At 45.4% G+C, this 13,392-nt stretch overlaps 1 protein-coding gene across 1 annotated transcript in view; it reads left to right on the top strand.

Annotated features, from left to right (window-relative positions):
* Positions 1-13,392, top strand: part of CTNNAL1 (catenin alpha like 1) — a 125,514-nt gene that overhangs the window by 39,247 nt on the left and 72,875 nt on the right. The window contains 1 exon segment of the mRNA XM_019540136.1: positions 11,322-11,509. Within this exon segment, the coding sequence (XP_019395681.1) occupies positions 11,322-11,509 (188 nt within the window).

The raw sequence follows: 13,392 nt of genomic DNA, 5'->3' as shown, positions 1-13,392 counted from the left end.
ATTATGTTTTATGTAAAAGAGCTGTATGATAGCTTAGAGCTGGTATACGAAACTGGAGATAGGCCTGTTGAAAGTCTCTGGATTAGGTTCAGAGGGGAGTACAAGAAGGGTGATGTTGTGGTGGGGGTCTGCTATAGACCACCAGGATGGGGTGGATGAGGCTTTCTTCAAACAGTTAATAGAAGTTTCGTGATCACAGACCCTGGTTCTCCTGGGGGATTTTAGTTGCCCCTGACATTTGCTGGGAGGACAATACAGCAGTGTGCAGACAATCCAGGAAGTTTTTTGGACAGTGTTGGGAGCAACTTCCTTGTGCAAGTGCTGGGCGGGCCAACCTGGGGCTGTGCTCCTCTTGACCTGCTGCTCACAAATGGGGAGGAATTGTGGGGAATGTAATAGTGGATGGCAACTTGGTAGCAGCAACCATGAGATAACTAAGTTCAGGGTCCTTAGGAAAGGAAGAAAGGACACAAGCAGAGTAAGGACCCTGGACTTCAGAAAAGCAGACTTCTGCCCATCAGTTCTCTGAGGGAGTTGGATCTCCTGGGGAGCCAGGACCGGCTGTACTTGAAAGAAACCTTACCGAGAGCACAGTAACTTTATCCTGATGCACATGAAAACTAGCAAGAACAGCAGAAGGCCAGCTTGGCTTATCAGGGAGCTCTTCAGGGAGCTAAAGCAGAAAAAGGAAGCTTACAAGTGGACAAACAACTAGGAAGGAGTATAAGAGCATTGCCTGGGTATGCGGGGATGAAGTCAGAAAGGCCGAAGTGCAATTGCACTTGCAGCTGGCAAGGAATGTGAAGGGTAACAAGAAGGGTTTCTACAAGTATGTCTGCGACAAGAAGATGATCAGGGGCAGGAAAGTATGGATTCCTTACTGAAATGGGGAAGCAACCTAGTGACAGATGATGTGGAAAAGGCTGAAGTCCTCAATGCCTTTTTCACCTAAGTCTTCACAGGCAAGGTCAGTTCCCAGACTAAAGCACCTGGCAGCACAGTTTGTAGAGGAGATGAGCAGCCAACAGTGGTGAAATAACAGGTTAGAGACTATTTAGAAAAGTTGGATATGTACAAGTCCATGAGGCTGGACAAGATGCACCCAGGGGTGCTGAGGGAGTTAGCTGCTGTGATTGCAGAGCTGCTGGCCATTATCTTTGAAAACTCATGGTGACTGGGAAAGGCCCCAGGCAATTGGAAAAGGACAAATATAGTGCCCAGTACCCATCTTTAAGAAATGGAAGGAGGAGGATCCAGGGAACTACTGACCAGTCAGCCTCACCTCAGTCCCTGGAAAAATGGAGCAGATCCTCAAGGAATCCATTTCTAGGCACTTAGAGAAGAAAATGATTAGGGACAGTTGCCATGGATTTACCAAGGGCAAGTCATGCCTGATCAACCTTCTAGGATGAGATGACTAGCTCTCAGAGCTGACTTGAGCAGGGTGCAGGGTCCTGCCCCCGCTCTAATCCCACGGTCCCAGACCCAGAGAAGCTGCCACTCCCGTTGGTGGTGGCATCAGCTGGGAGGGGTGGGGATAGTGAATGGCATGCTGCTCTGCAGGGCCCCCCAAAGCACAGAGCCTGGGTCGGTGACCCCAATTCCATGCAAGGTAATGAATGTTGGAGAGAATAATTTCAATTACTTGTACATATTATAGGGTTCATTCAAGGAACATGTTGGTGGAGGTAAGGAGAGAGGTTGATGACAGGCTCTCTTTAGTAAATTAGGATTAATTTTTAAAAATATGCATCAGTAATGAGAGAGAATGGCAGAAAATACTGCAAATACTTTTCATCAGTCATTGGTATATCCTCACAGGAGGTAATTGATAAAATGGGACATGATAAATGCAATAGGGAGAACAATTGGGCTGTTCCCTTTTTGTCCTTCCCTCTAATGAAAGAAGTTGGGAAAACTGAGGAATGTTAGCATGGAGGTAAAATGGCCTCTAACCGATTTGATTTAAGAAAAACCTTTCCATGTTGGCTTGCTGTTCTGTAAGAGCCTACTGCATGGTTCTTGTATTTTCCTTGTGAAGCATGTGGTTTGAGCCTGTGTTTCAGTCAAATTTGACGCATCCCTTTTTTGATTTGCTTGAGTTGCTGTAGTAACATTGATATGTTACTATATTTGCTGTGGCTAATAAGAAGGATACACAATTACTTGTTCAGATTCCTTTAAGTATAAAAATTAGCAGGAAAAATAAGTGTTTTCTTACTTGTTTACTGTGGTATTCAGTTTAGATGGCTGCTTTGTTCTCCTAACCTTACCCATGGATATATGCTGAGGCATGATATGCAAACCCCCATATCCAAGAGAGTAAATCATTGTTTATACAGGAGGTTATTTAAAAAGATATTATAAATTGCTATTTATAAAAGTGGTAACAAGCCATGGTATCCCAGCTGTCAGCATTGTCATTCAAGTTGCATCATTGATGGGGGGCTGTCGCTCATGTTGGCTTGTTCTGTTTGATAGCAGTGCCATAGTCTCATGTGGCTTTTGATTGCTGAAATGCTGCATCTTTTTTTGACTATTCAGAATGATATGGAGTTATGTGATTTTCTTTCTAAAATATAATACAAAATTCAGCAAGGTCACTCGCCCTAGTCAGTCTAGGGCAGTGATTGTCAACCTTTCTTCTTTTGTGGACCCCTTTGGACACTTACAATTCAAAGGTGTCCACACCTCCATTTGAAGTGTGGGTATTAACATACTTTTGATTGTAGTCATCTTCTGCAGACCCCTTAAAAAGTCCCTGGACCCCCAGGGTTCTGCGGACAACAGGTTGAAAACCACTGGTCTAGGAAACATCACTGTTGTCCCATTTCAGGAAATACCTGTGCTTGCTCTTAAATTTACTGAAGGGATATTCTAGAGCTATCCTTTTATCTACTTGGATGGGGGGTGGTTGAAGTATTGTGGGGGTGGGGGGGTTAGTGAGGGAGAGAGAGGTGTAAGTCTTCATATGCCAGGAACAGCGAATATGTAGGATCTCCTCAGAGCCACCAGGGTCAGAATCTACATTATCAGAAGTAGTGAGGGAACTGTGCAGTTCTTCCTCCCTCTCCCCCCCAACCCCCCCCCTCCAAAACAAACAAACCAAAAAAACAGTACAGAAATGATCTAAGCCATTTAAATTGGGAGCAGGCAATTATTTGGGCCCACAAGCCACATAAGCAGTTCTGGGGAGCTGCCAGTTCTGGTCAGCACCTATTCCCTACCCCCACAACAGCCCAGAAGCCACATGCTCTGTGGCTTCTCCTAGCCGTCACCAACAGCACATAGCCCAGCCCTGATTCTGGCCTGTACCACACCTGCTCCAGACTTGCCATTTCTAGAGCAGACCAGCTGATACCTGTGTGCACAGCTCTGACCCCAGCTCATCCCGCGCCTGCTTCAGACTGCACACCCATGTTAAGCAGCGACTGGGCAGCCACTTCCCCTTGCCACTGCCAGGCCCTTCTTGCTGCAGCCACCTGGAGCCCGCACCTGGGCTACCCTGCGGCTCCTCTCCATCGCCATTGCCACCACCTCTGGGCCACCCAGCGGGGCAGCTTTGGCAGTACGTAGGAGCCACAGGGCAGACTGGGCACAGGTTTCAGGCAGTTGCAGCAAGAAGGGCCCATCCCTATGCCAAGCAGCAGCTTCTGCCCAATTGCAGTTCTTAGTGTGGGTTGGCGAGTCTGGGGCAGGCTGGGTTAGAGCTGTGCACATGGGTGCCAGCTGGTCCAGAGCTACTGTACTCCACTAAGCTGAGTCCAGAATGGGTGTGGGGTGGGCCAGGGTCATGACTCTGCATGCAGATCCCTGGCAGTACTGTGGGGCTGGGGCCAGTGGCAGTGGCAGCCAGGAGCCACCACTGCCTAGGCTGCCTAGAAAGTCAGTCCAGCTGCAGAGCTGCCTAAGCCCCACTGTGCGCCCAGGGGGCAGTGGAATATGCCACGGGTCAGACAGTGCCTGGGCCAGGGAGAACCAAGGGACCTGCTGCAGGCCAGATGAAGTCCCTCCTTGGGAAGGATCCAACCTGTGGGGTATATTTTTTGCCTAGCCCTGCACTAAATCATGTATTTTAAAAGGGTGGTCTGTGGAACATGTAGTCACTTATATCACAGTATGATACCTCAGTGCTTCATAGACTTCATAAACATTAGAGCTGGATCGAGTCCAGCCCTCTGCCCAAAGGACAGAAAGTCAGCTGGGGTCATAGGATCCCAGCAAGATAAGCATCCAATTTACTCTTGAAGGTGTTCAATGTACGTGCTTGAACCACCTCCGCTGGCAGACTGTTCCAGACCTTGAGGGCTCGGACAGTAGAGAAATTCTTCCTTGTGTCCAGCCTGAAACAGTCTTGCAGTAACTTATAACGGTTCAACCTCATCATCTCTTGGGGTGCTCTGGTGAACAAATGTTCCCCCAGAAACTGGTGGTCACCCCTGATAAACTTATAGGTGGCCATCAGGTCACCCCAGAGCCTGCACTTTTCCAGGTGAAAGAGCCCCCTGGCTCTCAGCCTGTCATCGTAAGGTCTGTTTTCCTGACCTCTGATCATGCGTGTGGCTCTTCTCTGGACTCTCTCAAGCTTCTCCGCATCCTTTCTGAATTGTGGAGCCCAAAACTGGACGCAGTTACTGCAGCTGTGGCCTCACCAAGGCCGAGTACAAGGGGAGAATGATGTCCTGGGATTTGCTTAAGAAGCATCTATGGATGCAAGCCAATGTTTTGGTTGCTTTACTAGCCGCAACATCGCATTGCAGGCTCATGTTCATCTTGTGGTCAATGATGACCCCCAAGTCTCTTTCTTCCGTAGCACTAGCCAGCGTAACACTGCCGAGCCTATAAGGATGCTGCAGGTTTTGCCTGCCAAGGTGGAGAACCTTGCATTTTTCAGTGTTCAACACCATCAAGTTCTTGTCTGTCCATTAGCTGAGCCTGTCCAGGTCAGCCTGGATCACCCTCCTGTCTTCTGGTGTTGATGCTTCGCCCCAGAGTTTGGTGTCATGGGTGAACTTGGCCACTCTGCTTCTGACTCCAAGTCCATGTCATTAATGAAGATGTTGAACAATATAGGTCCAAGGACAGAGCCTTGGGGGACCCCACTGGTCACAGGGTGCCATGACGATTGACTTCTGTCAGTTATCACCCTCTGGGTCCGACCACGGAGCCAGTTTTCCAGCCAGTGGATCGTGGTGGACCCAAGGCCACAATTGGCCAGTTTTGCCAAGAGGTGATCGTGGGATACCAGATCAAAGGCTTTTTTGAAGTCAAGATATACGACCTCAATCTCTTCTCCCTTGTCCAGGTGATGGGTCACCTGGTCATAGAAGGTAATGAGATTGGTCAAGCAAGACCTACCTGCAACAGACCTGTGCTGGCTATCCCTTAGGATGTTGGCATTGGCCAGTCCATTAAGGATGGCCTCTTTAATAAACTTTTCTAAGACCTTCCCCGGGATAGAAGTCAGGCTGATGGGCCTATAGTTAGCCGGATCCACTTTCCCCCCTTTCTTGAAGATAGGCACCACATTGGCCTTCTTCCGGTTTTCAGGCACTACACCAGAGCACCAGGAGTTTTCAAAGATCCATGCCAGAGGCTGGGCTATGATGCTCGCCAGCTCCTTGAGTACCCTGGGGTGTAGATTGTCAGTGCCGGCTGACTTGAAAGTATCCAGCCTCTCAAGGTGTTCCTTCATGAGGTCAGCACTGATGGAGGGCAGGGGATCTCCCTCACCCAAACCTCCCTGTCCCATAGTGGGCATGGGCATCCCATGGGGACTGATGAAAGACCAATGCAAAGTACCCATTTAATAGGTTGGCTTTTTCCTGGGTGTCAGTTGTCCCATCTGGTTTAGCTTGGGTCCCGTGTTGCCCTTGTTTTTCCTCCAGCTCCCCACATATCTGAAAAAGGACTTTTTATTGTCTTTGATGCTTGAAGCTACTTGGAGTTTAGTTGCAGCCTCAGCTTTCCTGGTTTGCTCCCTGCAGGACCAGACCAGTGCAGAATAATCCACCCTGAAGGTGAATCCTATCCTTTGTAGGCCTTTCTTTTTAGCCTCAATAAGTCTGCTAGATCCCTGGAGAGCCAGGGGGGTGCTGTGCCCTCTCACTGCCTTCCCTCCAAGATGGAATAGAATGAGCTTGTGCGTTGAGGATTGCTCCCTTGAGGAGCAACCACTTTTCCTGGACTCCCTTCCCCCTGGGGTCATGGTCCCTTAGGAGGCTTATCAGTGAGGCCCTAAGATTGTCAAAGTTGGTTTTCCTTAAGTCAAGGACTTCTATGTTGCTGACTGACTTGCCAGCTTTATGGCAGATGGTGAGGGTGATCAGCTTGTGGTTGCTGCCACCCAGCTTCCCGTCGATCACTAGGTCACTGATTTAGGTCATCCCCTGTAGCCAGCACCAGGTTGAGCAGTGCTTTACCTCTTGTTGGCCTGTAGACTTCTCAAGTAAGGTAGAGGTCTTCCATGCACGATAGGAAGCTTTACGACCACTCAGATTTTGCTGAGTGATCCTCCCACAAGATGTCTGAGTAATTGAAGTCACCCATGCCAACCATGGAACGGGGGCACGTGGCCTCGGCCAGTTCCTGGGTGAACTCCTGGTTAAGCTCTTGACTTTGGGTGGGAGGTCTGTAGTAGACTCCCATTGTTGTGTTCCCTATGAATTTTAACCCAGAGGGTCTCCAGTCATCCACCTGGTCACCAACATCAGCTTGCAGGGTAGCTTTCCTTAACATAAAGAGCTACACCCCCACCCCTTTTATCTACTTGATCTTTCCTGTACAAGGTATAGCCATCTATAGCCATGGTCCAGTCATGGGTGGAGTCCCACCAGGTCTCTGTTATCCCTATAATGTCGTTATTATTTGTGTTAAGCAGAAGGATGAGTTCCTCCTGCTTATTCCCCAAGCTCCTGGCATTTGTGTACAGGCAGGCAAGTGTCCCCTTGGGGGCTCTTGCCTTGCCCACAGATTGTACCAGGGCTGGGGCAGGGGTGGGCTCCCTTAATTAAATGCCTTGGCCCACTGGCTTTGCAAGGGTTGCTCAGCAGGTCAGCGGTGGCGGTAGTCCCCCCGTCCCCCAGCTGGCTTAGTTTAAAGCCCGGTGGAGCAGGTCAGCCAGTCTGGCTTAGAAGAGCCTCCTTCCCAGGGGAGAGAGGTGGAGGCCATCTCTTCCCAGCAGCTCGCTGCCTGTCTTGCCAAAGAGCGGGCTGTGGTCATGGAAGCCAAAGCCTTCCCATTGACACCAGCGCCGCAGTCTTTGGTTCACTACCTGGATCCTCCTCTCCCTCCTCAGCCCATAGCCCGAGACTGGGAGGATCGAAGAAAACACCACCTGTGCCACCAGACCCTTAAGCTCTGCTCCCAAATCCCTGTAGCGCCTCATGACCCTCCTGTGAGCGCTCTGACCTGTGTCATTGGTGCCCACATGAATAAGGAGCATGGGATAGTGGTCTGTGGGCTGGAGGAGCTTAGGGATTTTCTTCACAATGTCTCGGATGCGGGCCCCTGGGAAGCAGCAGACTTCCCTGGCTAAGGGGTTGGGGTGGCAGATTATCCCCTCAGTCCGCCTCAAGATGGAGTCTCCCACAACAAGCGCTTTGTTTTATCTTGGAGAGTGGGGGCGATAGCTGCAGTTGAGCCTGTGTTGTCTGCGGGAGCTGCCAACTCAGCAGGCTGTACTGGGGCTACAAGAGGTTTGTACCTGTTGCTAAGCTCTAAATCATGTATTTTAAAAGGGTGGTCTGTGCTATATGTAGTCACTTGTATCACTGTGTGCTACCTCAGTGCTGCTGGAGATGAGCCCAAACAACCAAACAAAAACACTCCTGAGGAAAAGGGGAGTTGTTAGTCTGTTGCATGAGTAAAGCTTGAGAGCACGGAGTTCAAATACTGTAATAATTTTTTTTCTAATGCATTAGATTAGATTAGTGGCTCTCAACCTTTTCAGGCTCGAGGACTCATCACTAGACTTGAAGCATCCTTTGGAAAATGCCAGCTCTTCATTTCACTTATTTATTTATTTTTACTACAGAAAAATAATAGAGACATTCTTTTGTTACAAGGAACTAAAAAAGCCCCAAACTGGTCAGAACATTTTTAAGACTATAGATTCCTTTTTTGAAATTTCTGGATTCAGCTTTTGAATAGTGTTTGCACACCTAATCATGCTAACATTGCATAGCAAACTGTGGCACCCTTGAAAGGATCTGAAGGCACCCCAGGGTGCCACAGCACCCTTGTTGAGAATCACTAAGTTAGACTTGCAAGTATGTAGGGGTTGGATGATATGGAAATGATTAATTTGAGATTGAGTTTGACGTTACTTGATGTTTCATGTTTGTTGTTTGTGTTTGATGCTGAATTGCAGTCTTTTTTTCCCTCAATGTGCCTGGGTATATTACCTGGACTACAGGTGTCCTGGTAAATTGGCTACTCTTACAAGAGGTAACAGGCTGGTCCTGCAGCCCCCCAGATGTGTGCTGTTTACACCCAGGAGCAGAGGTAGAATTTTGAAAAAGGGGGGTGCAGATGGTGAGGTGTCTAATCACATATAAAGCAACATATTTTTCTCCAGGTAAAAGTAAATTAGAAGCTTTACTAATATTCAGGGCCCTAGGGGACTGTATTATTCAATTCAAGAGTGGGACAAAAAAACACAAAACTTCATTGGAATGTGTTAAAAACAATCTGGCGGGGGATGTGAAATAGGAGCTTCATTACCAGGAGCAGCAAACAGATGGCATAATTGCAGAACAAAGGATAGCTTGATTGGTGGAATACCAAAACCATGAAGGAGAGAGGGTGTTAACACCTGTGGAATGAAGAGTTTAGAAGGGAGCAGGTAGGTTTATAATGAGCCATGAAGTTGATTCCCTCAGCACTGCCTGACCAAAAATGTTGCTGCTTCTGCCAGGCAGTTGGTTTTAAACTTTGGGTGGAGCAGGAGTCGAAGGTTTGGGGGGTGGGAGGGAAGGTGCAAGTGCACCAGGACACTCCCTGGATCTGTTCCTGTTTATACCCCAGAGCTCAAGAATACTAGCTTATCCCAGTGTCCATCTTCAGCTACCTGGAACAGGGCAATATAGACTCTCACTTTAACTGCCTGGGGAGATTAGGAAGGTAGAGGAGGATGGCATGCAGGCTTGGCAGCGGGTTGTTTTGCATTCACTGAGGCTAGGAACAAATATACTTTTTAACAGCTTTAAAAGGGGGAGGGGAAGCTGCCACTTGCAGCTTTAGCCTTAATGAAACAGGTCTAAAGTTGCAGCAGTTTTCCTACACTTGTGTCACCAGAGGAGCATGCAGATGTAACAGATATAGTTATCCTAACAGCTTGTATTACTTACATTTGTATCAATACAGCTGTTATATTTGTCTGTGCCCTGAGTGTGCCAATATTTCCTCCACTACATATCTCACTTTTATACATGGTTTACTTTAGCAAGTATTTGCCATTTTGATTTTGTTTACAATTTCTTTCTTACTGAGATTCTGGGAACAGGCCTGAACAAGTTTTTCTGCGGCCCTGGAAGTTGTCCATTTTCTTGGGATTTACGTCTCAATTTTTAGAAGGGAAAATCTTTCACGTACTTCCTTCACCGTCTTAGAACATCACTTATCTCCATCTTTTCTTGCCCCCTTACTTGGTGGTTTCCTTAGACAAGGGTGATTTTATTTTTACAACTTACCTAAGAAACTTAAAAGAAGGTATACCTTTTAGGGCACAAACATATCTGATGCATCTGGTTACATCAATCACTAACTGATGTCCATGTGCTAAAACTATGGTATACAGTACTATGGTTTGCATTATTTATCTTATTTAACCTAGGCTCTTGCTCAAATTAGATCTCACTTCTGGGGTAACTCCATGTTTATTGCTTTTCTTTACTTCACTGACAAGCCTAGATACTCATTTTGTGGTTACATGGGCCCTTTTGAGTCATACTTCTGTAGCTAAGCTGAAGGGTTGACAACTACTCATCTGAAATCATTAAGGGAGTGAATAGTGCACTAAACAATTATTTAAAGCACGTTCAAGCCTTTTTCTCAGAAAATAAGTATTTGATCCCAATAGTTTTAATCATGTTCTAGCTGACCTTTTTATTTTAGCATCAAGATAGTTTAGAGTTCATAGTAGTATTCTTGTTAAAGTGCACATGGATGTATTGGTGTTGCATTCTTTTATTATTTAAACAATAATCTCTTAATTGTGGGGAAAAGTTGCTGTAAATACATATGCATATTTTGTATCTGTGAAGTGTTGCACGTTATTTTTAGCATATACTTCCTAGGAATACTTCACCATAAATTCTGTCTGTTCCTTTTTGTATTCTTTACCCTGTACTATTAAACTTTTTTTTTCTAAAGCACAGCTAACCATCTCATTACAATGCTTCTGTGATGATCTCAACCTTTTTATTTAATATTAAAATTTTGATTGGGACCTGTTTGCTCTTCACACTGGAGGATTTTAAAGCAAAATGAAACCTATGTATGACTGGCTTTTTGTGAATTAAAGCCAAAGCTGTCAAAAACTACAGGTGAAACCATGGGTGGTTCTACTCTCTTGTTCTAAAACGGTGGTCTCCAACATTTTTAAGTAGATCACATTTATCATTTAAAAGAAATCCAAGATCTACCATGTACCGCCACTCCCCCACCATCCCCCCCAGCAGGTAAGTCTGTGGTGAGGGAAGGAGGGCCGGCAAATCAAGGCAGAAGGAGAAAAAATTATTGGGGTCATGCCTCCCCAGCAGGTAAGTCTGTGGGGGAAGGGGTGGGGCAGATCAAGGCCCCAGCACTAGCCCCACTTTCTCTCTCATTGCAGGGGGCCTCTATCTGGACCCCGCCCCTTCCCTCCCCCATGGACTGACCTGCTGGCCTGGGGGTGGGGTGTGCGCATACATGCACCCGGGCACTCAGTCCCCCCAGCCCAGCCTCAGATTGACTCCGAGATCTACACAAGAGGCTCCAAGATCTACTGGTAGATCAAGATCCACTGGTTGGTGACCACTGTTCTAAAACTTGCATTAATGTGTCTTTTGCTACTTAAACTAGGAAAGCTGGTCAGTCTTTTAATTTTGCTTTGAAAAACTGGAACCTATGGGTTCTTCATGCAAGGAAAGGAATGTTGGTCATGACTTGAGGGGAGGGAAGAAAATTGGGCAGCTGTAAACTGAAATGTAAGCTTAGTATGAATCAAAAGGGAACTCGAAGTCACCCAACAGAGAGTGCTGTTTTATCCCTTTATATTTGTGAGTATTTAATGTTCCCAATATATTTCTGTTTTAAAAGTATAAAACTTTTTTTTGTAGGTGAAACAATTGCACATCTTACAGATGTAGCTAACTTGGATCATCCAGAATCTGATGGCCGGATAACAATTTTTACAGACAAAACGCAAGTGGTAAAAGCTGCAAGACTGCTGCTTTCTTCAGTGACAAAGGTGCTGGTATTGGCAGACAGAATAGTTATTAAGCAAATTATAACGTCCAGAAACAAGGTATTTAGTGTTTTCTTGTTTCTGAAAACTAATCTGTACTGTAGATAGCTTTGTCTGTCTTTCTTTGTTCTTTCTTCCTTTTTCTGTTGTCTTTTCCTGTTAATCTGATTTGCATATATTTACTCTGTTATAGTAGTTCTAGCAAAAAATGCAAGCTACTATATACATTTTGCATCAGTGTCCATCTCCCTAGTATATGAAGTATGGTCATTATTGGGCAAATGCCTAAACATATTTTGGTGACTCTTGGCTTTTTGTGAAAAGACCTATAATAAGCCTCCAATGCTATCTTGGAAAGAGAAAGAAGAGATAGTTATATCAGTATACTTTAGTTGTTAAAGTTTATGGAAGGTGGAAAGGATAGCCATCGATAAATGAACAATGAAAAATCTCTCATGGTGTCCAAATGAGCCTAAATGGAGGCGTTTCCAGTGCTGATAACAAGGCGAGAAACACGTTTCAGCACACCAGAAGCAAAGAGTTGGCAGGGAATGCTGATGGGAAAGGGTCTATGTTTACAGTTTGAAATCACCTCAAGACTTAAAAATACTTATTTTAACTGTTTAGCAAAAAGTATATTTCCTTGTATCTTTTATTTTCAAGGCTATTTATTTCAGGTATGTAATTTAAATGTGTATTAAAAATGTAATACTAATATGAAATGTGCTCAAATATTTCAGATTAAATTGTTATTTTCCAGAGATGACTGTTACCACATGATCACTGCTTTTAGTCACATAACTGGCAGGTTTTTTCTGAGCTTAGCCCTTAGCAGGTTTGATCAGGCCTGCTCCTGCTTGGAATATTGATGGACCAAGTGCGGTTAGCTAGGCTGTGTGTCAGACAAGTAAACAAATGATAATGTGTTCTGCAGAGTACAAAGCACCAAGATAAGGACCTGCCCTGAAATGTTGGTAATCCAAGGCACCAATCTTACATATGTTGTGTTCTTTCTAATATGAGAGGCACTTAAATTTAAGATACGCTCAAAGTCAATGATGTTCCATTTAAGAAAAATAATATTAAATAAAGACACACGTACAAATATACAGCCTTCTGTGATGTATAGAAGTATTTTTGTATTATTTGAATTTCAATATGCAGATCACTTTTAGAAGAAATATTTTATTTTAAATTTGAAAGAATGCAGTACTTTATACCTATGCAACAGTAATGGATCCATACTTAACATTGTGTTACAAGGTTCCATTTTAATGGTAACTTGGGATTTTTGTTTTGTCAAAATCCCATTAAAATGTCAAAGCTTAAAACGTAGACTGTTATCTGAGGCTATGGACTAATGAGCACATGAAATGCTTGAGTGCTGTACAAATATACAGGCTCTTCTCAGCTGAAGCACTTCAAAATGTGATGAAGCAAGGAGTCGGTGAACGTGAATCACAGCATGTTCCTTGGTTTTTAAGCCAAGATCGCTGTAGGATTCTGAAGACGGATGAATGCAATGCAACCTTATGGCTATTTCACCGTCAGGCTTCTGCTTGGGACTTCTTGCCTCTGTAGAGCTGGGGAGGTTCACCTGCATTGCCTGTCCTGTAGAAGCACAGAATGGACCCATGCTGTCTTTTTGCTTTTTAGGCTCTCGCAGGGAGTGCCATGAAGTTCTGGTTCTACTCTCCTGCTCATGTCTTACTTGACCTTTCTAAATGTTGTCTCTGTCTACTAGCTTACCTTCTGCAGCATGGCAGTTGGAGCCACCATGGTCCCTGTGAAGGACTATGGGTTTTATCGTAGTATTTCTGTTTAAAATGTGTTTGTGTTGTTATAATGTCTTGTGCCTCAGTTTATCCAACTAGCTTCTACGTAGAGAAAAACTCATTAATATGTCCCTGCTGTTAAGAGAGCTGCCTGTGTGTGGGACCTGA

This window comes from Crocodylus porosus, unplaced genomic scaffold (assembly GCF_001723895.1).
Source record: "Crocodylus porosus isolate Cpor-Errol unplaced genomic scaffold, CroPor_comp1, whole genome shotgun sequence".
In the NCBI taxonomy this organism is placed as follows: domain Eukaryota; kingdom Metazoa; phylum Chordata; order Crocodylia; family Crocodylidae; genus Crocodylus; species Crocodylus porosus.
Note: the sequence above shows the minus strand (reverse complement) of the source record. Positions and strands in the feature narration are given on the sequence as shown.